Source organism: Talaromyces proteolyticus, assembly GCF_021365285.1.
Source record: "Talaromyces proteolyticus strain PMI_201 chromosome Unknown BGW36scaffold_7, whole genome shotgun sequence".
In the NCBI taxonomy this organism is placed as follows: Eukaryota; Fungi; Ascomycota; class Eurotiomycetes; order Eurotiales; family Trichocomaceae; genus Talaromyces; species Talaromyces proteolyticus.
The window spans coordinates 2,194,839-2,221,040 of record NW_025764283.1 but is presented as its reverse complement, the minus strand read 5'-3'; the positions used below and the strand labels follow the sequence as shown (position 1 = coordinate 2,221,040).

Sequence of the window (26,202 nt, the reverse complement as noted above, 5' to 3'; positions counted from 1 at the left end):
TTGGAAGTTGGCGGATGACGCTACCCTCTGCGTAGCGTGGAGGCACTCGCAGGAGGGGTGTCGCTAGTCCGTGTGAAGGATAGCGCATGGATGTACGCGTGTCCATTGGCCGGCGCGGTGGCCAGCCACCGCCGGTGGGGCGCAGTGCGTGGCCCCATTCGCGGGCGGTGTGTGGCAGCAAGCCGCCCCCCTTTTCCCTCCTCCCTCCATCTCTTCTTCTTGATGCGTCGCAATTATTCTGCTTAGCGTGCAGCAGCGCCCCTTCCTGGTCGCCCCGGGGAACCACAGACAAAGCCACGCCTGCGTCGTGGCCCTAACCGCGCGATCGCCCCGTCCCTCTTGTGCCCACGTCCTCTCCCTCTCTCTCTTGCCTCGAACATTCCCGCGCTCGCTGTGCTGCCTTCCCCCTCCTCGCCCGCCGTTCTTCCCTCTTTTCTCTCCTGCCCCTTCCCACTTCATCTTCCCAATTACTCCCTCTTAATTCAACATTATTTCCTTCCCTCTCTCTCCACCCCTCCCCTCCACATTGCCCCCTGTTAGCTGTCTATCCGCAGGCTTTCTGGCTTCGACCTTCGCTTCTGGTCCTGTTATTCTAATCTTTTTTTCTCTTGTTTGTCCGCCTGTGGCTGGGCTCGTCGTCTTCCCCCTCCCTCCTCGTTATACCCGTCCGTGTTCGCTCCTACCCACCCCCGCCCAAGGAATGATCAGACAGCAACGCGACTCTTCAACGTCGTTAAACCTCCTACACAACCGGTGGGCGCCTGCCGTCCGGCTCATATCCCAGTCGTGTTCTTCGTCGCCTTCAACAATCTGACAAGAATAACGTCAAGGCCGCTCCACACCCGCTGTGCAAATGGCTCCTACTGCCCCCGCCGCAGCTGCCAACTCGCCCGCGAAGAAGACTTCAGCGCCAGAGAAGAAATACAAATGTCAATTCTGCAATCGTGCTTTCAGCCGAAGTGAGCACCGCAGCCGACACGAACGATCACGTATGTCCTGATAACCCATCCAACCAATACCCGAGAAACAAGGAAAAAAAGAAGAGGCAAGAAGGGGAAAGGAAACAAGCTGACAATCCACAGATACTAAAGAACGACCTTTCAAGTGCTTGAAATGTCGCAGTACCTTTGTCCGCCGAGACCTGCTCCTTCGTCATGACCGCACCGTTCACGCAAAGGATGGAGGTGTTCCTTTGGTTAGTGAGGGCCGCAGGCGTGGTGGGAATGGTGGTGTACAGAAGAGCTCGCCTGCTCCTGCCGCGTCGTCCAGCAAGCCTTCCATTACCATCGATCCAGCCACCCTCGAGCAGATCGAGGCAAGCAGCGACGGTATGGTCGATCTTGAAACTGCAGCCATGTTGATGACAGACTTCCAACACAAGGCCGCCGCAGCCGCTACCGGTCACGTCCAAGATCGTACGGGCTCGGAGCCTTCGTTTTCGCCTGGCCGTGGCTCTCTTCTGGACCAGCATGCATCGTACCTGTCTGGCAACGCGACGCTTCCGCAAATGCCATGGGATTCTCTCCTCTCGCCTACCGAGACCAAGCATCATCCGATGTCGAGTTTTACATCACAAGACGGAGGCGCACATTCCCACCAGATGTCTATGATGGATCGACACATGTCGGCTAGAGATACGCTCGCTCCATCTCTGCACACTCTCATGGACTCACTCCCCGTATCTGGAAACTCGACTCCAAATGCGCTCTCGCCCTACCCTTCTATGACTGGCCCTGTCAGCCCTGTCAACTATCGGCGGTCCCCAGGGCCTAGTCAGGCTCTAACTCTACCAAAGGCGCCTCAACTTGCTAACGAAATAGAGAGACAACGTATCGTGGACAACATCAAGAGTGCCGACGGCCTTTCAACCTTACCAGAGGGCTTTCAACTCCCATCTACCTCGGCCCTGAACAAGTACCTGTCCACGTATTTCAATCTCTACCATCACCATCTCCCATTCTTGCACCAGGGATCGTTCAGGCCTACCGAAGCTTCACCACCGTTGTTGCTTGCCGTCTTATCTATTGGTGCTCTGTACACATTTGAACGGGAGCATGCCTTTATGTTGCACGTCGGTTCCAAAGTCCTTGTCAACCAGTTCTTGCAACAGAAGGATAACTTCGACTCGCGAAAATGTCCCTTATGGGCCATGCAAAGTACGTTACTGAACATGGTTTTCGAGAGTTGGAGTGGTGATCCCAAGGGCTTGGAATGGACCTGCTCGATCAAGAGTCTGCTGGCTAATGTAAGTCGTCAGTAGTCTTGTTTCTGATGAAGTTAATACTAATTTTGTAGATGGTCGCTGGCAATCGTTATCAGTTAAAGCTTCGCACCGAGGCTCGTGAAGGCCGACACCCTAGTCGTGAACAGTGGATTGAAGACGAGTCGTGCCGCAGAACATACTATGCTGTTTATATCTTCTTCGGCATGCTCACTTTGACTTTCAACCACACCCCTGCCATGAGCTTTGACGAATTGGACAGCTTGGAGTTGCCTTCGTCGGAGTCTTTGTGGAATATGGACGTGACTGATGAGGAGTCCTGGCGCCAAACGCTCAGTGCTGTCATTCCGGTCAATATTCGTGAGGCCCATGATCGTTTATTCCAGGGTGAACAGACCCGGTACAGCGCCTTTGCTACTCGCGTCATGATTAATGCGCTGTTCCTTCAAGTTTGGAGCCACAAACGCAGCTTTGAGGCTCTCCAGGACGTCGTGACAGAGTACAAGCTTCGACTCGCGCTAGAGACATGGGAAAATTCTCTTGAATTGTGTGAAGCAGAAACTATTGTGGTTCCCTTGAGTACTCCTCAGAAGGGCCACCCTTTGATTTTCAACTCCATGGCTATCTACCGCAACACACGCGCTCGGTTGGAAGTTGATCTCAAGTCCGTTCAAGAGGCTCTCCGCTACCATTCCTCCTACGAAGTAGCTGCCGCCATGACTGTTGCACGCGACAAGGTGAAGCGCTCTCCAGAGATGAACAAGGTCATCCAACAGTGCTTTGAATGCATTGAGATTGCTGCCGTTCAAGGAATCAATTGGGTTGCCAAAACTTCTGCCACCAACTGGAGCGTCGAGCACCCACTGTGCGGCCTTGACCTAATGGTTATTCTCAGCTTATGGCTCTATCGCCTGGAACATGACGAGGAGCCAGCCACTGAAGCCGAAATTGCAATTTACAGCAAGGTGCGCAACCTCTTTGACGACGACGCAATCGATGCTTTTGGTAAACTGAGCTCAACCGTCTCTCGTGTTTGGGGTAATATTCTCGACGGTGTCGTTGTTTGGGGGTAAGCTTTTTTCTCTTTTCAGGTCAGATTTCAGAATGCTAACCTCTACCAGAATAACCAAACTCATGGGCGAATCTTTCAAGCTTCACTCGCAGGCTTTGGTGGGCTACGAGGACTCTCTGCAGGTAGCCAAAGACCAGCCTCTTCACCCGATGCCAACCAAAAGTCTTGCAAGTGTCGGCACCGCCTACTAGGATTCGCCTTTGTGATGAAACTATTTTGTTTTCATTCTGCAATCTACCTATTGATCATTATCGATTATAATGTTCTCGTCACTCATTTAGTCTTGGGGTCCTGGTTGCGCGTGGAGAAATCCGAATACGACGTAGCCTCCACCACCAATGACACAAGCCTTGAAATTTTTTTGCATTCCGGTTCGTTACTCTCGTTTAGGTATTTGGTTTCATATTGGGTCACCGGCAGGAAGTGGAAATACGGTTGGGAAGGCTGGCAAGGGGTGGCATGGTGTCATTGTATTTGGTGCTGTTGGACCTCTTGCTGGTAGCTTCCTTTGAATATCTTTTTCTTTGTGATTGCATTCTGTTTGCATTTGGTTTGGGTGTGTTTTTTGAGAGCTCACAGGAGTCCGGTCAGTGCGTCTTCTCGGTTTTTGATGGTTAGCGAAGGCAATGTGTCTACACTCGGCTGGTCCTGTGTGTTTCTTCGATTCTGGCTTTGCCATTTAATATTGTTCTTAACCCTACTCCTTTTCTTTGCATGTCTTTGGACAGACCTTTGGCCCTTTGATACCTTGTTTTGTGCGTATGTCGCACTACATATTAATTGTTCTTATCGCTCGTTGATTATCGGTCTCCTGGACTGTTGGCTTGACTTTGATGCTCCTTTGCTTGGTTTTTTTTTTTTCCTTTGCATCGTTAGATTTTCATTTTATCATACAATGCTTTGGATTTTCGATAATCCGGACACTCGTCTCCTCTCAGCTTCCTGCATGCTTTTCTTGTGCATTGCGTTGAATGTTATGCGCGAATTTTGTTGCTGTTATCTGTCTGTTTTGAATTTCTGATTTTTGTTTGCGAGTTTGCGATAGTCACTGTACTATATTTGTTCACTTGACAATAAAAACAATTGGGGATGGAACTGCTTTTAATGTAGCCGTAACAAATACTATGTAGGCTATGTAAATCTGTGGCAAAGTTGATTGATACAAGATGGACAAGTGGAGAGGCTAGAATCGGGTCGATCAAGAGCGGGTCCACCTGAACTGCTCGTCTTTCACGGCTTTGATACTTCCCACTACCAGCTTCGCGTGTTGCTTGTGACCTGTCTATTGCTCTTGTCTAGTCAAGGCCACATTGTGATACACATATTTATCAATGCCACCAAACCGTGCTACACCTGAAATGCGCTAAAATTTGAACTGCACTGCTGCAATCGCCGAGGAACAGTAGTACCACACCAAGGTCCTGCAAATGCTGAATCGCTCGCTACAAATGCCGCAAGAAACAGTAAATGAAACAGCAGAGAAAGTTGACGAAGAGCATGCAGTCGCGCCCCTCTCAGAAGTGATAGCACAACGCCCTGTTGATCCCCCTACCGACGCGCAACGACAACCGGATGGTGCACCGCTCTATCAGCCAGACCGTGATCGTGACAAGCGACAAGGTGACGAATCGCTTCCACTTGCAGAGCTCGTGTCTGAACCCCCAGCGACTCGAGAGCCTACTACGACACGCCGCGAGCAGCTACCTTCTCAAGCGAGACCGCCCTCCGAGCTCCTACCGTTATCTTCCTTTGCGACAAAACTCTACACAATCTCCTACCTCATTTTCTTCGCTATCTTTGGTACCCTCGCGCGTCTTGGGCTACAGGCGCTGACATTTTATCCTGGAGCTCCTATCGTTACCGGCGTACTATGGGCTAATTTTGGCGGCTGCCTTTTGATGGGATTTTTTATTGAAGATCGAAACCTTTTTCGCGAGGAATGGGGACATCCACCACGTACTGGAACACAATCTTCAGACCAGGGAGGATGGCTTAAAAAACACAAAGACGTAAAAAAATCAATACCTTTATATATTGGGCTAACGACGGGATTCTGCGGCTCGTTTACGAGTTTCTCGAGCTTCATGAGGGATGCATTTCTGGCGTTGTCAAATGATTTGCCTGACCCTTCTTCCGGGAGTAGGCTAGACAGGAACCGAGGAGACAGTTTTATGGCGGTTGTCGCTGTTCTGACCTTAACTGTGTGTCTGAGTATATCTGCACTATACCTCGGCGCGCACCTGGCTCTCGCTCTGGACCCATTAATCCCTATCGTCCCATTTCACTTCACCAGGAATATCCTCGATCGCGTCGTTGTGCTGCTGGGTTGGGGATGCTGGGTTGGGGCGGTTTTCATGAGCATATGGCCACCGAAGAATGCATGGCGTGGTGAGGTGGTCTTTGCGATTGTTTTCGCGCCGCTTGGTTGTTTGCTGCGCTTCTACCTATCTCTGATATTAAACCCACGCATCGCGTACTTCCCATTGGGCACATTTGCGGTGAATATTATTGGCACGGGCATCCTGGGCATGTGCTATGACTTGCAGCACGTTGCAGGAATTGGGGCAGAGTCTCGTACGGGATGGGCGGTTTCTCCCAGTGGAACGAATAGATCACTGTTTGGCGGTGAGGACCCCCTCTCGTCGATATTGGTCAGCTGTCAGGTGTTACAAGGTGTTATGGATGGCTTTTGCGGCTGTGCTACGACAGTGAGCACGTGGGTTGCCGAGTTGACAAGTCTGGGCAGAAGGAGATTTGCGTATCAGTATGGAGGAGCCAGCATGGCTGTTGGATTTGGATTGCTGGTTGTTCTCATGGGGAGTGTGAGATGGGGTCGAGGGTTTGATACTCCGATCTGTACATGATACTTCCCTTTGCTTTTACATAATACAGTATATAGATATAGCTGCAAGATACCCTAATGAACATTTGATGATTTGTTGATTGATATGATAGTTATGCGTAAATCATGAGCGCAGGGGTGGTATCTTCATGTCATCGTAAAGAGAGCAATTGGAGTGAACACAGTCAAAACAAATCCCTCGCCCTGTGCATATGCACAGCCGACAAACTCCTCGAGCTTGCCTCGCCATCCGTCGAAAATGTCTGCATTTCCTGACCCTCAAAAGACGGCGATGAGGAAGCATCCACCCTCCCCCCTCTTGAACTGCACGTCTCGGCACGCAATATAATCGCTTCGTGGGCGACAGAATCCACGCCAGGGCCTGCGAGTTTATGATTACCATCCAGTTGACCCGGCTCAGTCAAGAACTGCAGCGTTTGTCCCTGGGTCTGCGCAACCGGGTCCCGGCTCGCATATCGCCCCAGCGCTTTGTCGTGGTATCCGCCTCGTTCGTGATGGAAGCCGCGGGCACGCAGGTCTTTACGCCGGGCATCGTCGCGAGCAGCGGCGCGTTGTTGCGAGGCTGGACGGGTTTAGTATATGATTAACTTCCATATCCTTGTGTTATAAATGATGTTTGGCGTACCTTGCCAGAAAATGTAGTATACGCCGACAGTCAGCACGCATGCGGCCAGAAAGCCAAACATGATGCCTAGTTCATGGCCTAGCGAGGGCATCGGGGTGTATGGAGGGTGGTCGTACTTGGCGTTGCCTTTGCTCATGATGTTACCAGTCACGATGGCTGCGTATCGAGTGTTGTGACCTGGGTAGAATGAGGATGAGGATGAGGATGAGGATGAGGATGGTGGTGGATGAAAGGATGATAAGGATAAGAGGCAGAATTTGATAGCATAAAGTCTCTTACTGCATTCATTGTTGAAAAAAGCATCCTAAACAAAGAGAAAGCAGAGAAACGAGTGACTAGTCGGGCGTAACTCGATCCTTCCGAGCAGACCGATCTTACTTTCCTCCTAGTGGGGCCAAATCTGGGGTCAGATTCTATTGTTATAATTTATTCCTAGATGCTAATTAATTTGCACATACACGACGTATATGGTGTTTATTCAATATTATAATAAAATACAGGGCCATCTCTCGATATGCATCATATAATGGCGAATTCAAGGCTATGTCAATCCTCTCACAGCACAAGACCGCCAGCCTCGCTCAGAACCAACATTGAAAGACCAGGGGATAAGCAGAAAACTAGCATACAACACCAGGTATTTGCACAGCATGAGTGGCTACTAAGACGAATATTCTATGCTGATAGAATTAACTAGAATTAACCAGCTATACATGCAGATCGGACCTCAGTTAATAGATTGAAGCTTATTCGAGCGTATGTAAACGACAGCCAGTGTCATGAGTAGATAACTAGATAACATACAACAGTGCCCAAACCAGGTAGTGATATGTAGGGATTAAATATCCAGGAAGAATCGAAATAATGTACAGCCGACGCCCCGATAAATGTATAACTCCGCAACTCGAGACACCTGTATGCAATAGTGTATAATCATCCATGTCCAAGTGACGTGGACCAAGCCCGGGAAAGTAGCCGACGCTTGTCTATATAGAAAAAAAAGTATCAAGTCATCCTAGCACCACTGCAGCCAATGTTGTACACATCAGCCCCATGGCCATGCCGATCCATGGCGTCTTGCCCAATGCACCCTCACTCCGTGCTTTAAGACGAGAGCGAATAGTCAGCGTGGCGCCGATCTTATCTTTCAAAGGCTCTAATCCTGTCCCGTCGTTTGTTGCAGCTGCCAGCCATGGAGATTGCGCGGGCTCAATAGCCTGTATGTAGAGAGAGTCGTCGGCCTCTGTTTGGGCCGAGTCTGCTAATGCGACGATAGGGTTTGTGTCGTAAACCGCTTGATGAGGGTCAGACGACTCTTCATATAAGCATAGAGAGTTCGCGATGGCTGAGCCTGTTCTCAATGCGTGGCAGCCCGATTCGCTCTTTGAGGGACGACCCGCGAGAACCACGACAGCCGACAGCAGCAGAAGCACAATTGTGATGGATAATCTCATTGTGCCGGCTTTTATCGCCCCATACAAGGCGGGATAAGGACGATCTGTACAAATTCCTTCGCAATCTAGCTCGCGACACGATATATACACCGGAAGAGATTTCTCAACGACAGAGGTAGCAGGGTCCTGGGACACGACGGGAATAATTTCTTTGACAATTATATAGTACTTTCTTCACATCCAAATTTTGGCTCCGGAATTGATGCCTTCTGATGGATGGTATGCGCAATAATAAGAAACTTTCGGCGGCAGAATGCGGAAGCTTGATCGGCGTTGTCTTTCTCGGACCAGCAATGGAAAGCAGGTACACGGTCAGGAGATAATTGCGGCCGAATGTTGGACGAGAGTCGCACTGCGGCGCAGGCGCATCCAAGCGATTGAATGGGAGGCCTTCAGTAAAGGGGAGCTGGAGGTGGTGAAAAAGAGGAAGGTACCTGCAGCAGCAGGAGAAGAGGAGCTTGGGGGTGGTGAACGGTTGACCTGTTACAGGTTGCAAGCTATGGGTGCCGTAGCAAATGAAAAACGCGGAAATTATTGAGCGACGGGTTTTTCCCTGTTGCGGCGGGTAGCTTTCCACTTTGCGTAAGGCGGCTCGTGCACGGCGCGCCATTTTCTGCAGTAGGCCAATAGTGGCGGAAGCTGTGGGGGCCGCCAAAGCTTATCCGGCTGTCTAGACCACTGACAGGCGGCTGGCCGATACCCGCTGCTTGCAGCAATTTCCAGATTTTTATACAGAATTGCGGTCGATATGGGAGGATGAGGAGAGTGGCGCTTCGAGAGCGCTTTTCACAGGTCAGAGGCTCCATTTGATTCCAGGTTCTGTGCATGCCAATATCGAATATCGATTCTTCTCTGGTAGATTGGCTAGCAGGTCCTGTCTGGTTGCAACGCGGCTCTCTTCTCCGTCGGCACGATTTCGTTTGCTGTACACCTATTATCTGTAGGGCTGGGAAAACTATTTATCCTCATCCTACTTCTAAATTTAAATTAATACCGAGCTCTTGTTTTTCTTATGGTGACACGCGCAGACCGACGTCATGCAATTCCCGGCTGCGTACTGCCTAAAGCCTTAAAACAGGCTTAAGTGGTCTAAGCTGCGGAAATGGCGGGTCGTCTCCACTAAGCCCCACTTATAGTGGGAGCTATTGCATAAGTATAGAGTGCCATTGGATGGCCTGACTCTAGTGGACGTCAGGGACCAGTGGGAATGGTTATAGACGCTAGTTATCAGGCTTTGCAGAAGTGTAAGATGTGGAGAACATCGTGAACTGGACAAATGCAGACGAGCTCATTGGCCATTTTCATATAATGGCATGTTTGTATATCGGAAAGAAATATGAATATAATACTTGTATCAGTCAAAGCGGTTTTGTTCCTAAAAGATTTCGTCTGGCATCGAGATTGCTGATTTGGATCCTAGTCTATACAGGTGTGGTAGTGTGCGATTCACGTCGATATGAAATATGTCTTATCAATTGGCGCGTAGATAAATCATAGTAATGAATTCCACTCAGGACTGGCAACAAATTTACCACTCAGTTGTCCCATGGCCCATACACATTTTTCCTCAGTATTGTCTTTCTCTCCAGACACTTCGGGAGACTTCGAGGCAATCAATGCCTCCTGTACAAAGTTGACATCGGCTCCCTTGTCTAACTCAAAGCTGATGCCCCCCCAGTCCAATGTTACTCTGCCCGACTTGTGAAGATTGAGACGTCCCACGCGCCCGGCTGGAAGGGCCCGCTCTGTCGCAGTTACAAGTGGATTCGATGCCGTCGCTGCGAAACTAACCCTGGTGGGTTCGTCTCCATCCTCTCTCTTTACTTCGGGTTCCCCTAGGGTGGCATTGGAGTGCGTGAAGGCGACGTCGTCGTCGTCAATACCGGGTTGGTTTCCTGATCCAACGGGCTCTCCCGTGCCAGGTACAACTAGATTCGGTGTCAATGGAGGGAATTGTATCAGGAATAATTCTCCAGCGTTTTTTTCCATAGACGGCTCCTCTTCTTCAAGTGATTCCTTTGGATCTTGAGCGCCGTTAGTTTCAACGCCTTCAGTTTCGCTTTTCTTCTTTTCGGAAGTTGTCTCTCCCTCTAGCGTCAGAAGACCCTTCATTACCCTAAGGTCCTCATTATGCCGATCAAACTCCTCTATGTCCTCCCTTGTTCGTAGTAAACCTCGAGGATCTTTGACTGTGACCTTCTTCCGAGCTTTGGCGATCTGCATAGGAAGGGGCGTTTCATCCTCGTCCGCAGTCTCTGCACCGACATGTGGCACATCAGTCATAGATACATCACCGTCTGTCGGTTCTGGCTTGATATTGTCATCTTCAGGTTTTTCTACAGCCCCGGGAGCTTCGTCAACAAAAAGACTACCATCCGTATTGGCCTTTTCCTTCGCTTGGCGTCGCAACTCTGCCGACGTACTCGAGCTCGCTTCTGTGTTCACACCGACCACTCGCTCTTCGTGTTCATGTCGAGGGACTCGCACAGGCAGTGGAACTCTGATGGTGGACATATGTGAGGATTTGACAGCCTTTTTACCCTTCTTATCCACAACAATGTCATCTCCATCTTTTAAATCGTCGTCGTCTAAGTTGATCTGATCGATGCTGACTCGAGCAGCATGTTCATCTTCGTCTGAGGAGTAACCTAGATCCGGATCACCACCCGTTGTTCCAGGTAACCCAGACATACTGCGTCTGGATACTGAGGACACATGCGAATCTACTTCGAATCGACCGCCACGACCGCGCTTGGCCGCTCCCATACTCATCGGGCCACTTGTTTGCATAAACGACCCTCCACGACCTCGGAAGCCACCCCTCGCCCTCGGAGCCCTAGGCATTCGGGATCTTTGGATTTCTGCCGCATCTGCTAATCTCTGGCGTTGTCTCTCCTCCTCTAATTTTAGTATAGCATCCCGCGCTTCTTTCGTACGGCGATTCGCAGCACGAGGTTTGTATTTTAATTCCGGCTTTGATTGACTGGGATCACCGAGACCAATAGAAGCTCTATTGCTAATGCTACCACCTGGCGTGCGTTTGTTTAATGACTGGAGGCGCTGGACCGGGGGTCGTCCAGAGAGCGGATTTGATGGTGTATTGTCTGTAGCGGGTTGGGATGCTGCATTTTGCTCGTCGTTCTGCGCCGATGAGGTCGCAGTTTTCCTCGTCGAGCGAGAGGCCGATGGAGCTGCTTTAGGAGGCATGCTGATCGACGTGCGATTGCGGGAGGTGTGGTAGTAGGACACTATGCGGGCGTTGCCATCGATCAGAAAGGGCTGGACTTGGAAGCTTAACTTAATTAACCATCAGGAAACGGGATAGAAGCATCCAAAGAGGCTAATACATTTAAGTCAGGGGGGGTAAGCTCATCTGGTAACTTGAAAAGAGCAGAGACGGGAGCCCTTCTAGGCTTATAGCTGTGAGTCGAGGCCAATAAGTGGTGGTGTGTGCCTCACGAAAAAAGAAAAATGCGGCTTGCGATAGGGATCTTATCTACCACTAGTCCTACTTTGGACTGGACTCGTTGCCGCGTTGTTAAGGTGTCAACCGGTCTTGGCATGCGATACATTCCATTGGGTTCGTACTATGAAATCTACCACATCAATTTGTAACTTTTGAAATGGTCAATATCTGCACGTTTACACATCTTGTATACAAGATATCAACTACCGTAAAAATAAATGCTGTGAGTTGAGGCTACATGTGTAATTGAAACCATTCATTCGTTAAGAAAACTAAAACTACCTGTGACGATCGAACAGACTCGAAAATGTGAAGACCTCACGCTTAGCTAGTCATATAAAACAAGAAGACAATATTGAATAAAAATGACTATGTAACTTTTCCTTCCCTCATTAGTCTCCACCCAGTAGACACTACCTGGCCTACCACCGAGATGCGAGTCACATACACCAGGAAGAAAAAGGAGTGACACTTGAAAGCTGATAATAACAGAGAAAGATCACAAAGGCTACCAAGATCAACACGAGAAGTAGACAAGTAATAGCATGTCAAGAAAGAGAAACGCCAACATAGATATTCAAACAAGAGGATTTGTTGACTGAAATATCCATAAAGAAATAAATATATCGAGTTGCAATGTTGTGGCAGCAATATGAAAGGCGCATTATGGCCGACTAGACTGAATGAGCGGATTCGTTTCGGGATGAAAATATGAGAAAATCGTTAAGCGAATGCGGCGGGGATTAATCCCAGAGTGCTGAAAAATGAAAGCGTCATTAACTGTGTAAATATCGCAACTGAATTATAGCAAGTGGATAGTATGAAGAGTGGACAAATCGAGGGAAACTCTCCTTTAAGAGGAGACAGCAATCTGTATGTGAGCCTACGCCGAGATCATAGACGAGCGCTAGGCTCAGATAATCAATCGATCGACTTTCACGATACTTGTATCGGTATAGTATATGACTATTATGTATTGCAAGTCCAGCCAGACTCCGCATAAGTCAGAATATTAGCGTTTACGCTTCTTATTCTTATCTGCCAGACTCGTGGGCGGCGGGCTGATAATAGGTGCCGAGAATGGGATGTCAGCGACTTCACTTGTTGCCATTGGCTCGAGCACCTTTTTGACAGGAACACCCATATGGCGTCCATAGCGACCCTTGCGCCCATTGCCCTCGTCCTCGCTGATACAACCATCAAGGCCAATCCCGGCATCCTTGCACCTGCCACAGGGGCGTTGACGATCGCAGCCCTTCTTGCTCTTACGGCATCGCTGACAACGAGGCTTGGTAGAAAGGTCTTCTTCATCGGCAGCAAGTGGATGCTGGAAGTTAGCAGCAGACCCTGATATCTTTCGAGACGGAGTAGGGCTTAATGCTTGGACAATTGTCTCTGTCTTTGGTTCGATTGATGTCGATAGACCCGACTTGGACTTGCGAGACATAGCACCATTCCGGCTCTTGACAGTTTTGCCATTTCGTGAGGAATTGGGTTTCTGCATGCGGCTCTTGCTGGACAAAAAGCCATTTGACTTTGTCTTTTGCTTTTTGGCACGAGGTGCACCAAGTTCGTCGATATTCTCATCAACATATTCGTCTTTCACATGGCTACCGTAGTGGGGTTCGTTGTCATATTCATCTCCACTAGGTTCTGTGCTGTCATAGCTGGGTAAAATATCATCCAATTGTTTGTGGTGTTGTTTGATGTGTCCAGGAGGCAGGATTGGACTTGACTCGAGGCGCTGCCTCGATCGGGCAGGCAGTTCATCCTCATCTTCATTCTCGCTGAACTCTCCATCGCTTGTGGCCCCCGTCGAGGAAGCATCTGCGGCGCCGCTGAAGGCATCATCCAAGGTCGATGTCGAGTTGCGACCATGGGAAAAGTTGGATGCATCGCCAAGACGAATCAGCTGCATGGCCACATCTTCGTCAGAGATGCAACTGGCGATAGTAGGATCGGGTGTTGGTAGAATGCCGGGAACCGTTTGGTGATTGCCAGAGCCCGAGTAGGGCCCGCCAGAGGGACGCAGTCGATGTCCATGTTCTGGAAAGATTGGAGTGGAATAGACAGAGCTCTTGGTTGAACTGCTTCCATACGCATTTTCATTATATCCATAGCTCTGAGGTGAGGGCAATGGGTGTCTGTTGTTAAATGGACGCTGAACAGGCCGAGCGAAGGGAGACGGTTCACCGTCTTGCCCAGTCGATCGTCGTTGAGGGGATATTGAGGACGTGGAGGTTGTCAAAGGCACTTGAGGAGGCGCAAAAAGTGGCAATTCCTATAGAAGGAGAAGATTAGATGACAGAAGATATAAAGATAAAGGGAGGTTAAGCATGCATACCGAACTTTCGAACTTGGGCTTCTTGCGACGACTTTCCTGGACAATGTTCTCCATGCTAATTTCGGAGCTGGCAAACTGTTCGCTCCTAGCTTTTCTAGAACCACTAATTGAGCCATGCCCACCTTCGCTGTCACTATATCCAGCAAGAGGCTCTTCGACAAAGCTACCATGAGCACTGGACCCTCTACTCTTGTTCCCGGTCCTTGAGGGCCCTTTGTGCTGTGAAGCACTTCGACGACCTCTACCGGACGGGGAGATGCTCGTTCTGTGAGTGCGTGATAGAGGACGAGAAGGCGGTCTGACGTACTCAGGAGCCTGAGCAGCTTGTGAAGGTGGTGCCATCTGAAATGGCTCCTCAAGGCTAGGGCGCTTGCGAGTGTCCAGTGGAGCAACTTCATAATAGTGTTGTTCGTAGCTATTGGAATAAGTATGTACGGGAATTACCCGCACATACACCGTCATGTTATTCCTAAGATTTTCGTACCTCGCAATAAGCGTAGTACCGTGCTCATCTTCGAAACTAACCCCACTAGCGACGCCATCGTAGATGCCGTAGAAATTTTTGACGGTAGTCACAATCGAGTCAGTTGTGTCATGAGTAAAGATTTGCACTCGCATAGGAATGCGAGCCCGGACTTTCGAGTTCTCATCTAGAAGAAGCTCGAACGAGACGTTCTTGGGCGCAGGTTGACCTGGGGATGCCTGCTGAGACATGACATCGCTTTGGTAGGGGTCCATGTCACCGTAGTTTTTCGACAAGCTAGCCAGGCCTTCTGCAGCTTGGTGGTCTGTATTTCTTATAGTATTCATCGTTTGATGGCGACAAGGTTGTGTCGCAGGCTCAGGGCGCCTAGAGCGCCTTGCCTTTATGTAAGCTGCGAGAGTCGAGCCTCGAGGAGGGCTTTCTCGCGGAATGCGACGAACCGATCAGATAATAGCAGGCAGTTGGTCTTGGAAAGGATCGTAGAGTTATTGATGCGAGGATTGGGGGGCGATGCAAAGCGTTGGGTCAACGATGGGAATCCACAGGGTGTGTGGGTGTGAGAGTGGGAACGTCCGAGAATTTGCTCGAGAAGTGAGGACACACAACTAGCGTCGCACATCAATGTTAGTCTGAATAGGGCTCAAAGCATGTATTTAGGTTTCATTTGTAGACTGGACTAGAGGGTTGCTGATGATGGGGAAATTCAGAAAGGTGGTCTGCGAGTGAAGCGGTCTGACATGGTGTGTGATCATGGTCGGATAGGGCAGGATGAGAGAACAACATACCTATTTGTGGCCAAATTGCAGCTGATTGCAGTCGCTTTGGCACAGGCGAGCAGGCAAGACGATTATAGTCCAGCGATGTTGGGCGAGAGGGGAGTCGATGTGGGCGATGCGCTGCCTAGGGTGCAAGACTGCATGTTAGCGATGGTATCATGCTGGGACTAGTGCAGCTGGCTGGGATTGGGCCTGGCGATAGAGGCTAACAAGAGGCACAGTGGCAGCAGATGGTCTACTCACCTTCTTTCGCAAAGCACGAAACGAAGCACTGGGTTGGCGAGGGGGAAGGAGTCGAGTTCTTGGGAAAGAGGAGGAGTTGGGGAACCGGGTGGGTGCGAGAGAGCGAGAGGTTTCACCTGAAGCGAAAAGCGGCCTGGACCTGGGCTGCTGGGTCATGCTGGCCGCCGGGTGAACCCACCGCCATCTACTGCGATCTAATTAATATTATCTACTGTTGACGCTGCTATTTCTACGTGCGCTTTTTACACTGCGAATTGATATTGACCTGATTTTTCTATTCGACGGCCGCATTTTTTGCTGTGCTGTGTTGCGCAACCGATGCCTCTAGTGAAGTTACTGACTGTTCTGCCAGGCCTCGGAATCGCATCTGTTTCTGAACAATGCGCGCACACGAGGCCCAAGTCAGTCAAGCATCCAAATAAGGGAATGACTTGCACGCTGTTATATTTTGTAGATGCAACAAAGACTAACGAGTTGCCTCAAGGCCCCCGACAAGGCCCTGCGGCTGGCGCTGCTCTACATGTACCGATGGCTCGGCGCAAGCACCGGCAGGCAGCGCTGAAGATACCTTGGGGAACATGCTAGATTGCTTTTCGGATTCGCGGCCCTTCTATTGTTGTTGTAATCGTGGATTGGCTTAGTCTGCTCCAAACCCAGTCGCACTGGAGCCCGCCAGTCAGAACGACGGACATTGCTATCCAACCATTGGCAAATTAGTCCAGATGACTGCGCTCAGGTGATTTGCTCTGGTTGAATTCGACCTGCGCTACAAACACTCTGCCAAAAACGGGGGCGAGTCAATGACGCATTTGACTGGCTCCCTCATGCGCTTGGTTCTGATCTTTTAAATTCCGAGTAGAGAAGAGACGTGGGGCATTTTATCTTGCCAGCGTGATGCGGTAGCTTGAGCGCATTTTGCGGCTGTATAAACGATACCATGCATTTCGGTTAGGTGCCTGGCCCTGCTGAAAAGGTGAAATACATGTATACGGTGACATTCTAGCACCGAGATACACGTTTTCACAATAACAGTGTTTTGCAGCAATGCTATGGATTTATGATGGAGATCTTATGGGGCGTTTTTGTTTCAAGATGGCGCCGTGACGACCCCTCCAAGATGCGGAATTGTTGGAGCGATGACTCTTATTCATCGGTCCGCCTGTCGCTTTACATAGACTGCGTAGAGAATGGATCGCATTTCAGCACTATACTAGCATAAGAAGAAAATACATTATATTTTGACATTTGGATATAGAAATTCGCATATGGCGCAAGATTGCGCAAAGACGTTACACATAGCGGGAGGTCCGGGAAAGGTTGAACCGATTACCGCAACAACTCCAGTCGTATATGCTATTTCTGAAGGTCGCATGGGAAGAATTGGATGTTTCCTCTATGTTACGGGAATTCTAACTTGTCACAAAAATGCAACAGGAGAGCCTGTCTCCAGGGTGCCGGAGCACAAGGCGATGCGACGGACTTGGCACTACGTTATGTTCAAGCTGGCCATGAGATATTGTGTAATCGTACACCTTCACTCGAATTTCGAAACAGCCAGCAGGCTCTGAAGAAGAGCGCGCTCGGGGAAATGTCTGGCAAAGCGCAAACTGGCGCATCTGCGATGCTATTAGCTGTTCGTCCACCGTTCGCGCTATGCCAGCCCAGATCACTCACCTAATCTTCCTGACCAGGAACTGGCGATCCAGGTTTCTCCCACTACGAGACTGGCAGGCCTGCTTGGCTAATGAATTTTGGCTTGCGACCAGACGCGGCAGAAGGCTGGGCGAAATTTGGGGCTTGTCGATTTGGCCATTAAGTGGATTCGGCTTTCATGGACACCGCTGGTTCCGGGGCGGACGATCGGTTAAGTTCTGGCATTATTACATTGGGGTGTGGCTTTGACTCGCAACGTCGGCACTCGATGGACGACTGGATGATTGGCAGCGGGTTCGCCTTACCAGGACCACGTCAATCCCACCGCGGCCAGGCACCAGGTGGGATGTGACTGCTACTGTGACCGCGACCGCATGGCAAGGAGGACGTACGTCGATGCGCCGTCTGTTCCGTGAGCACTTGCGTTCTTCAAACATGAGGCGACTTCGGGCCCAAACGGTGACTGTGCCGTCACGTGACTGCGCGCAGCCGTCGTGACGGGCCGGTCCGGCAAGCGCGTCGCATCGGGCGGCGCTTATCCAGGATCATTTCAGCCCTACCAATGGTCGCGCATGCATCGACCTGGTGTCGGAACTGTCGCATGGACTCATTTCATCCTCGAGAAATTTTTTGCCCGCATCAGCCAGCCGGTTGTGCAGCTACGAGCCCATTCTGTTTATCCGGCTCTCCTGGCGGAACGCGACAGATGATGTCATGCCGCCTGCCCAGGTGCAAACATGCCAAATGTGGGCTTATGTCAGCCAGGCCCACTAGACCCAGAGCGCTCTAGCTTTGTTGATGTCAACAAGCAACGCCAAGACAAACAGAGAAACAGCCAAACTTAGGCCTCATCTGCCTCAGCAACATCATCCTTGTGAAGCAAGAATAATAATTATAGCCTATGATTGTTGTATGCTGACACAGAAGACCTCTTATCGTTTCCTATTGCAGTGTCGCTGTGCTGCTGTGGGGTGCAAACTCGGGCTGCTGATTGGCTATACATGCTTTCTTATGCCGCTGTTGCCCACTCACATCCATCTAAGCAACCCGTGAACAACAACAACAACAAACATACTGCCGTGAACCGCCCTCTGCGGTGCCTCTTTGGATCACGCCCGTTCTTTTTTGATCCCTGGCCGCCCGGCCGCCTCGATTTTCTGTCTCCGCCCTTCATCTCATGGCCCCTGATTTCTAACCTGCCTTTGGATTCCTCGTTCTTGAGGCTTTGTCGAAAGGCAATTTCATCGTCCTTGCTAGACGGGACGAAACACCAGTGAACAGCCATCCACCACGACACGTACATTGACTGTATTCTGGCAGCTGACGACGATGGATGCAAGAGTAAGTGATGTTGATTAGGTTCTAAGCTTCAAATTTTTACTCTTTCCTCGCGCAATTTCATCCCTTCCTGAGTTTGGTGTCGTAGGCGAGCCAGCTTCACCGTTGATTAATACGATACGTAGTATCTACGTGTTGACCTGGGCTTGAACCATTGCTAACAATGATTTTTAACTAGCCGCAACGAATTCGTGTTCGAGGGGATGAGAACGCACTTGTTGGTGTTCTCCCCAACATGACGATCCACCAGCGAAACAAGTCGACGCCTGCTTTGTCCACTATTATGCAGAATGGAGGGCTGAGAAATACCGCAAAACGTACAGCTTTTGGGGATGTTAGCAATACACGAGCTAGCAAGGATGATATTCATCTCGCTGGCAAGAACATTCCGCTTAGCAAGCCGGGAATAACTGCCCAGGACAAAATGTCTCTAGCCCTGTCACAGCCTGCCCAGCGGCCTATGTCTGTTACTGGTGTCAAGGCAATTCCGCACAATAACAATTCCCGCAACAGTGACAATGTTTCCAAGCAGGTATTCACTGATATCACCTCATCATATCACTCGGCCAACAATCGCAAATTACTTCCAAAACGCAGCAACGCAGTTTTCAAAGACCATCTCCCACCTGTGGTTGAGGCTAGGCCTTCTACGGTCAAGCCATCAGCGCCTCGAACAAGTGATCCGGTGAAAAAAGATTACAACTCTCGCTCAGCGACAACTGCTGCACTGCATGACACCTACGGCGCGCAGGCAAAAGATGCATTGCTCCTACCTAAAGAATTCTCGAAGGATTTGCAAAACACCAGCGATGTTGAAGCCAAACCAACAACTCTTGACATACACTCAGATGGCAGCTACATCGTTGTTCCAAATGTCTCTGAAAAGGAATCACCCAACAAGTCTGAAGTGAAGGAAGACGATAAATTGCCCCTACAGCCTTCTAAGCAAAGCCTCTCAGAAATTGAGGCCGTGCTAGAAATTGAAGGTACCCAGAAGCCCGAAACCAGCATCCCGCGAGGTTCACTCGATTTGTTACACGCCCGCTCCGACCACGGAGCCGGTCCCTCAGAACCAGAAGAGTACTGGGACGATGACGAGGATTATAACGACGAGGATGATGGCTATATCACCACCCGTTCTTACCGGTCTCGTAGCGAGAATACCACTGGCGGTGCCACTACTGTCCTTTTCCCCAAGTACAACCAAAAGGCAAGAAAAGAAATTGCCATTGCGAAGCAATTGGTCGAGACCTCTCGCACCGCTGAGGATATCGAGGACGAGACCTGGGACACCAGCATGGTGGCTGAATACGGCGATGAAATCTTTGAGTACATGAGAGAAATGGAGGTGAGAAATTATCTCACTGTATGTTCCGACTAATTTGTTACTGACCAATTACTCAGATCAAAATGCTACCTAACGCCCACTACATGGAAAATCAAGCAGAGATCCAGTGGTCTATGCGCTCCGTTCTCATGGACTGGCTTGTACAAGTTCATCACCGATTCTCGCTCCTACCAGAGACATTGTTCCTCTCTGTCAACTATATCGACCGATTCCTCTCTTGCAAGATTGTTTCTCTCGGAAAGTTACAACTAGTCGGCGCTACTGCAATCTTCATCGCTGCCAAGTATGAGGAGATCAACTGTCCTTCGATTCAAGAAATTGTCTACATGGTTGATGGCGGCTATACTGTGGATGAGATACTGAAAGCCGAAAAATTTATGCTTAGCATGCTTCAATTCGAACTAGGATGGCCTGGGCCAATGAGCTTCCTGCGTCGAATCAGTAAAGCTGACGATTACGATCTTGATACCCGTACACTAGCAAAGTACTTCTTAGAGGTCACTATCATGGATGAGCGTTTTGTCGGTAGCCCCCCAAGCTTCACCGCCGCAGGGGCTCATTGCCTAGCTCGATTAATGCTGTGCAAGGGCAATTGGGTAAGTTTTGAGAACGAGTGTCTCTCCATATTCGGTTTCTAACAATATCTTAGTCACACGCTCATGTGTACTATTCCAATTATACGTACAAGCAATTGCATCCCCTCTTGAGCATAATTCTTGAATGCTGCGAGAACCCTTTGAAACATCACGGTGCAATCTACGACAAGTATTCGGATCGTCGCTTCAAACGTTCTTCCTTGTTCGTCGAGGCTGAATTAACCAAAGGATTTCGCATCCCCGACATTCCCAAAGACAACTATCGCTTCGTCTAGATAAGGTCAAGCCACACGGCGGTTGAGTGGAATGTTGAAGCGTTCATTCGAATTCCTCATTCGTGCTTGAGATCATTGCAATTCGCCAACATACCTTAGCATTGGTATATACAGATCTTCCTTGCATATCCTATAGTACAAATGATTCCCTTTCTAAAGTCGGTTAGAGAGCCCTTGATAACTTGCCCCTATCTTGGATCTCCTTTCTCCAACTGACTATATTCCTCAACACTATTGGGCTTTGATGATTGATTCTTCCGTTCATGCCAATATTCATTTGACACAATAGAGCCAACAGAAGTGACTTGGCACTGGTTTCCCTTTATTATTCTAATGGTATGGAGTTAGAAGGCGTTGTTTCATTGGGTTTCTTCCGGTTGGGACCATGCTTTTATTTATTCGGCTTATTTTTCTCATTTCATTTTTCTCTCTCACGATGGAGTATGGCAAGGTGCTGGAACTTAATAATATACAGGTTTTTCTTTTGCTGCTATTCAGTGCATTGCGTCTTTTCACGGTGTTTTGCACAGCATGGACAAACATTCACTTGCTTGCTGACCAGATGTCTTTCCTTCGTGTCCTTTCCTTTCCTTTCTCTGTTCTCAAGCAAAGCTTGATGTATTCATGCTTCATATATCCTGCAAGCAAAGAAATGAATGATATTCTCTTTTAAGAATGTTTATTCCGTCATTGTTGGAACCACATAAACTAATTATGCTGCTTACCTTCTAAAACCATCAATTGACAGCTACATTCGACTGCCAGCCGCATTACAACCAATGACCGGTGCCACTAGGAAATACCCTACACATGTCGACTGATAGATGTAACAGATGAATGGATCAATGTCTACTTGGTCGAATCAAAACTTCATTGTTATTATAACCGTTCGATAATTTCAAAATTGATCTATTAGTCGACTACTTCAAACGCCATACTTTATATATGTATACTGACTGTATAGTTATATGAATATTGAAATATATAGAGCTAACCAACGGGTATATGCGATATATGAAGGATCAAAATCACTAGTCGAGATGTTTGTAAACACAAATGAGACTCAACATCACTGATCCATCCCGTTAAACTCAATTAATTTCTTCACGAGATCTATGACTCGATATTCATGCTCCTGGCTATCAGACGTTGGGTTATCAACCCTTGCTGCTAGAACATCATCTAGCATCATTCGTAGCCGCGAAACGAGCACACCAATGCGTGCCCAGCCGCGGAGGTGTAGCCAACCGTCAACAATTAGACCGTGGCCCGTGGTGTCGAGGGTTATAGAACCACCGAAGAGGAGAAGTGAGTAGGCGTTGAATGCTGAGAATGACAGTGGTCAGTTAAGATTATGGTTGCTAATAAGAAAGGATAAAAGAAGGAAATGTAGTTGAACGTACGCGTCAACTCTCTAATAAAAACTTTACTCGTTTCCATCTTTGAGCAATAGCTGAGAAACGCTGCATTAGAGTAGTTTTGGGCCGAAAACAAACTCGAGCTTGGGTGGATAAAAACCCGGCCATTTTCTTGATTGAAGAACTTGATTGTTCTGGCATCTGGGTCGAGTTCGACGGTGCCGGTCATCGATGCTGCGAACTTTTTATCCGGGAAACTGATCTGTACAACCTGAGGATCGAATGCACCTCCAATCAAGGCTCGAAGAAGCATGGTATTTCGGGTGTTGTAGTCCCAACGACTTGGAGTATCAGAAGGAGAGCCTGTTAGCTCCTTGTAGTCGATTGGAAGAATACCTGCGTCTTTCAAGGATGTCAGAAATTGCGCGCGGTTAGATGATATATCTCGCAGGGTCTGGTGGGATAGAAAATTGTCCAAGCACCATGTTGTAGTTTGCCAGTATCCCTGAACTCGACATCTATCAGACCACTGTAAGTAAGCTGCAAAATCTGTGAGAAGATCGCCATCTCCCCGTGAGAAAGAAGCCTTGGCGGCAGTCGCTTCTTCACGTTTTTCACGAGGGGATACAAATGGGCTTTTCAATGTAAGTATCGCAGCGATAGTAACACATGCGTCGACACATCCAAAGACAGATCCGTACACCATTAGTTTTGCACAGCGTAGATCTGCCGGTATCATAGCCAGGTGTCGCCCAAGTGCGGTTAGTTTTTGATTGTCTAGAGCACCGACGCGATGTAAAAGATTCATAGCGCCTTCCACAGCCAATGTTTCAGGAGGTGTGAGAGTCTTTGCAAGAAAACCAGCAGCATCTTCAATTCCGCTCATAGCCATAACAGATAGACAGAGTTGCTCCAAAGGCACGCGGCGAATTTCAGGATCGGGCTTCACTGCCATGTTGGATTCTGCTGTGCGAGTGTATAGTTTGTAGCATTTTCCTGCTTGGACACGACCAGCTCGACCACGTCGTTGTTTGCAAGCTGCTTGAGAGGCCCAGACTTCTTGTAATTTCACTACATTGGTTTTAGGGTCGAAGCTAGTCTCCTTCACTCTGCCAGAGTCAATGACAGCAACAACGTCCTCGATGGTAATAGAGGTCTCAGCGACGTTCGTGGCAGCAATGACCTTTCTTTTACCTCTTGGAGGAACTTGGAAGACCCGCTTTTGTTCAGCTGGAAGCAACGAAGCATGAAGAGGCAAGGCATGGATGTTTGGTATTGTTCGTATCGCAACAAGGCAGCGATCGATCTCCATAGTACCAGGCAGGAAGATCAGAATTCCACCATTATCATACCCTAGCTGGGAATCAATATATCTCACAACCGAAGCAATCAAATCGTAATTGATACCCATTCCAAGAGAGCGAAGTGATTTGCCTATAGAGTCATCCTCTAGAGGATTCCCGCCATCAACGTTGTCAACTGCAGCCGAAGCAGTAGCAAATCCCGTCAGGCGCAAAACATCGTCGAGATAGTAATCTTCGACAGGAAATGTACGTCCCGGTATGTTCACACGACCCACGCGATTTGATCCGCCAAAATATCGTGTGAAAGCTTCTGCGTCCAATGTCGCACTCATCAGAATGACTTTCAAATCATTGCGGCGAGTCAAGATATCTTTAAGGAGAGCAAGTAAAAGGTCAGTATCGAGACTTCTTTCATGAACCTCATCGACTACTACGTGAGTAATATCTGCGAGTGAACCTGCAATGTCGTTATCTGGCCCGGCTTCAGTTTGTAGTCGTCGAAGTAAGACACCAGTTGTCATAAATGTAATTTTGGTATTCCCAGGCTTGGATTTCGAGTCGCCACGGATAATGTAACCGACCTCATCCCCGGTGGTAGAACATCTTTCCTGGCTAACACGGTCTGCAAGCCCAAGCGCTGATATCCTTCTGGGTTGCGTACACACAATATTGGCTTTGTCGCCTAAATCGCGTTTAATTAAGTCGTCGAGTATAAACTGTACCGACTGTGTGCTCTTTCCACTACCGGTCTCACCAGAAATGATGGTGACTTGATAGGAGCTGACACATTGAATGATAGATTCTTGCATTGCCCAAGCGGGCAGGAGTTGCCGTTTATGGTTCATATTTATTTGACCCGGCGTGTTCTGTTTCGCAATCCAGGCTTCACGTAATGATATACTGTTATGTAGGTTCGACTGTGATTTCAAAGTGCTGAACTTCTTGCGACTTGATCTGATAGGAAGCGATGTAGACGCAAGCTGATTCCCAGCCGGCTGATTGACACCACTGGCAATGTCACGTAGCTTGCCTGGGTTCTCCATTACCAAAGGAATATTTATTTCTAGCCAATCCACAATGCTAAAGATCATTGGCTGCCCTATGAGATTTTCCATTGCGTATCGTATTGCTCTCTGGACAGCACTTAGCCTTATATATGCTGGAAGACTGTCCGAAAGTATTGCTATAACCGGGGGATCACTCGGGTATCCAGTAGATGGTTTCTGGAACCGAAATGTGACAGGTTTTGGGAGTCCCGAAACCTCACCTTCAACCTGACATACTGATTTGGAGACTTGCGTATATCGTTCGCCGAATATAGCTTCCAGAGTCACATGTTCCACAGCCCAAATATCTTCGTCATCAATAAGTTCTGAAAAGGCAGGCGATACTGTATCTTGGACCAAAGCATTCTGCAATTCCTCGGCGGCCAGATTTTCATTGCCGCCGTTCTTATCCAAAATAATGGTACAAATATCAACAGGATACCCAGCTGCAGCAAGACGTTTTATCTTTGACTCTTGCGCCAGATCACCACTTGCTAGGCTCACACCGGCCGAGTATCCTTCCGGGAAGCTCCAACGGGGCAGGTCATCTTCTGGCACATATAGCAGAAGCCATTCAAGAACCTCCTCACGATCCTTACATTCTGCGACGGCTTCTTCTATATGGCTCCGACGAAAGCCGAGGCGAGAGTACTCGTTAATAATGTCTCGTTTCTGAACCTCTGGTATTTTCACATTATAAGGATTCCAGATTGCCTTGTACCGTAGAATATCTTCGATGCTACGACGCAGCTTATTCCCCAAATCAACTTTTGGCGCACGAGACCAAACTTTTCCAAGCACGGCGTTACCACCAGCTCCCATTTTCAGATCGACATTATCTTCTGACTTAGCCAGAGCCTTTTGTCGCTCAGCTTTCTTTTTTTCTGCATCTGCAGCAGCCGCCTCACGCTCTTGCTTGGCTAAGAACGGATCGGCTTCATACATCCACGCTTTGTCTTGCATGACTGCCTCACTTTTAAGTTGGGCAAAATCTTCCTTCCATAGCTTTCTGTAATTTGGCGGTAACATCACATGTATATTCTTGTCACTGGCAAGACGAAAAAGTGCGTACGTAGCGGCAAAGTGTCTGGCTTCTAAAGCCGTAGGCTGGGCTGCAAGTGCCTTGTGGGTAGGAGGGACTTGCATTGGAGGCAAGGTGGTGGTTTCCTTTGTCTTCGGATCGACTTTACTCAAGATCACGGATGATACGAACCCTTCCGAGTGTTTTTTCTGGTGTGTGTTAGCAATTCCTAGTGATAGCTACAGTTTAGCAAAATGGCTCTCCTTTCGTACCATTGTATATTCTGGCTTCCCCCATTTTTGCTTCTGACAGTGCTCCGAGAGCATGTTCACGGGAAGCTTTCCCGTCCATGATGCACCACCAATGACTTGGTTAACTGTAGGCTTCTTCGCTTCGCCTTCATTTTGTTGCGCCGGTGCGTTTAGTGAAGACTTCTCGGCTGCAGCTTTCGCTTGTTTCGTTCCAGGCTTTGCTCCTCCACGGGCACCACCCTTTGGTTTTGTGCCCATTTTCTGGCGGAAAATTACCACATGCAATCCTGCCCGTGGAGAGGGCCGACCGAGTTTTCCTCAGCTCAGCTGTCATAGCGAAAACCAGATGCTGGACTATTCAAACCGCTCTCCCAGAGAATTGCACATTGTCCTGCGCTAGTCCGGATCGAGCGACATTCGTGGGTCATAGTGGGGCTTATAGATTCCCTTCAAGGCTTCAGCTA

At 48.9% G+C, this 26,202-nt stretch overlaps 10 protein-coding genes across 10 annotated transcripts; 3 read left to right on the top strand and 7 right to left on the bottom strand.

Moving 5' to 3' along the window:
* Positions 1–853: 853 nt before the first annotated feature.
* Positions 854–3,484, top strand: BGW36DRAFT_298172 (putative C2H2 finger domain protein; the record flags this gene model as incomplete). The annotated part of the gene is made up of 4 exons (XM_046211415.1): positions 854–989; positions 1,083–2,245; positions 2,296–3,290; positions 3,343–3,484. 4 exons carry the CDS (start codon positions 854–856, stop codon positions 3,482–3,484), a joined length of 2,436 nt encoding a protein of 811 aa, XP_046071616.1.
* Positions 3,485–4,556: 1,072 nt separating this feature from the next.
* On the top strand, positions 4,557–6,226 carry BGW36DRAFT_381436 (CrcB-like protein-domain-containing protein). The gene has a single exon (XM_046216430.1). The coding sequence runs from the start codon at positions 4,721–4,723 to the stop codon at positions 6,155–6,157; it is 1,437 nt and encodes a 478-aa protein (XP_046071615.1). The 5' UTR covers positions 4,557–4,720; the 3' UTR covers positions 6,158–6,226.
* On the bottom strand, positions 6,215–7,000 carry BGW36DRAFT_408487 (uncharacterized protein). Its single transcript, XM_046219081.1, has 2 exons — positions 6,782–7,000; positions 6,215–6,718 (listed from the first exon to the last, which is right to left on the bottom strand). The coding sequence occupies exons 1-2, from the start codon at positions 6,915–6,917 to the stop codon at positions 6,321–6,323; spliced, it is 534 nt and encodes a 177-aa protein (XP_046071614.1). The 5' UTR covers positions 6,918–7,000; the 3' UTR covers positions 6,215–6,320.
* A 791-nt stretch (positions 7,001–7,791) lies between these two features.
* Positions 7,792–8,235, bottom strand: BGW36DRAFT_360494 (uncharacterized protein; the record flags this gene model as incomplete). The annotated part of the gene is made up of 1 exon (XM_046214182.1): positions 7,792–8,235. One exon carries the CDS (start codon positions 8,233–8,235, stop codon positions 7,792–7,794), a length of 444 nt encoding a protein of 147 aa, XP_046071613.1.
* On the bottom strand, positions 8,174–8,952 carry BGW36DRAFT_190058 (uncharacterized protein). The gene has a single exon (XM_046209785.1). It carries the CDS (start codon positions 8,843–8,845, stop codon positions 8,339–8,341), a length of 507 nt encoding a protein of 168 aa, XP_046071612.1. The 5' UTR covers positions 8,846–8,952; the 3' UTR covers positions 8,174–8,338.
* Positions 8,953–9,473: 521 nt separating this feature from the next.
* On the bottom strand, positions 9,474–11,684 carry BGW36DRAFT_381431 (RNA polymerase III RPC4-domain-containing protein). The gene is made up of 2 exons (XM_046216429.1): positions 11,583–11,684; positions 9,474–11,483 (listed from the first exon to the last, which is right to left on the bottom strand). Exon 2 carries the CDS (start codon positions 11,440–11,442, stop codon positions 9,727–9,729), a length of 1,716 nt encoding a protein of 571 aa, XP_046071611.1. The 5' UTR covers positions 11,443–11,483; positions 11,583–11,684; the 3' UTR covers positions 9,474–9,726.
* A 1,029-nt stretch (positions 11,685–12,713) lies between these two features.
* On the bottom strand, positions 12,714–14,855 carry BGW36DRAFT_297251 (putative C6 finger domain protein; the record flags this gene model as incomplete). The annotated part of the gene is made up of 2 exons (XM_046211341.1): positions 12,714–13,982; positions 14,046–14,855. The coding sequence occupies 2 exons, from the start codon at positions 14,853–14,855 to the stop codon at positions 12,714–12,716; spliced, it is 2,079 nt and encodes a 692-aa protein (XP_046071610.1).
* A 357-nt stretch (positions 14,856–15,212) lies between these two features.
* Positions 15,213–15,767, bottom strand: BGW36DRAFT_381427 (uncharacterized protein). The gene has a single exon (XM_046216428.1). The coding sequence runs from the start codon at positions 15,702–15,704 to the stop codon at positions 15,462–15,464; it is 243 nt and encodes an 80-aa protein (XP_046071609.1). The 5' UTR covers positions 15,705–15,767; the 3' UTR covers positions 15,213–15,461.
* A 2,763-nt stretch (positions 15,768–18,530) lies between these two features.
* On the top strand, positions 18,531–20,758 carry BGW36DRAFT_398160 (putative G2/mitotic-specific cyclin; the record flags this gene model as incomplete). Its single annotated transcript, XM_046218378.1, has 4 exons — positions 18,531–18,542; positions 18,718–19,887; positions 19,944–20,483; positions 20,537–20,758. The coding sequence occupies 4 exons, from the start codon at positions 18,531–18,533 to the stop codon at positions 20,756–20,758; spliced, it is 1,944 nt and encodes a 647-aa protein (XP_046071608.1).
* Positions 20,759–21,618: 860 nt separating this feature from the next.
* On the bottom strand, positions 21,619–26,105 carry BGW36DRAFT_381421 (putative DEAD/DEAH box helicase). The gene is made up of 3 exons (XM_046216427.1): positions 25,760–26,105; positions 22,162–25,696; positions 21,619–22,084 (listed from the first exon to the last, which is right to left on the bottom strand). Exons 1-3 carry the CDS (start codon positions 25,994–25,996, stop codon positions 21,828–21,830), a joined length of 4,029 nt encoding a protein of 1,342 aa, XP_046071607.1. The 5' UTR covers positions 25,997–26,105; the 3' UTR covers positions 21,619–21,827.
* Positions 26,106–26,202: the final 97 nt, after the last annotated feature.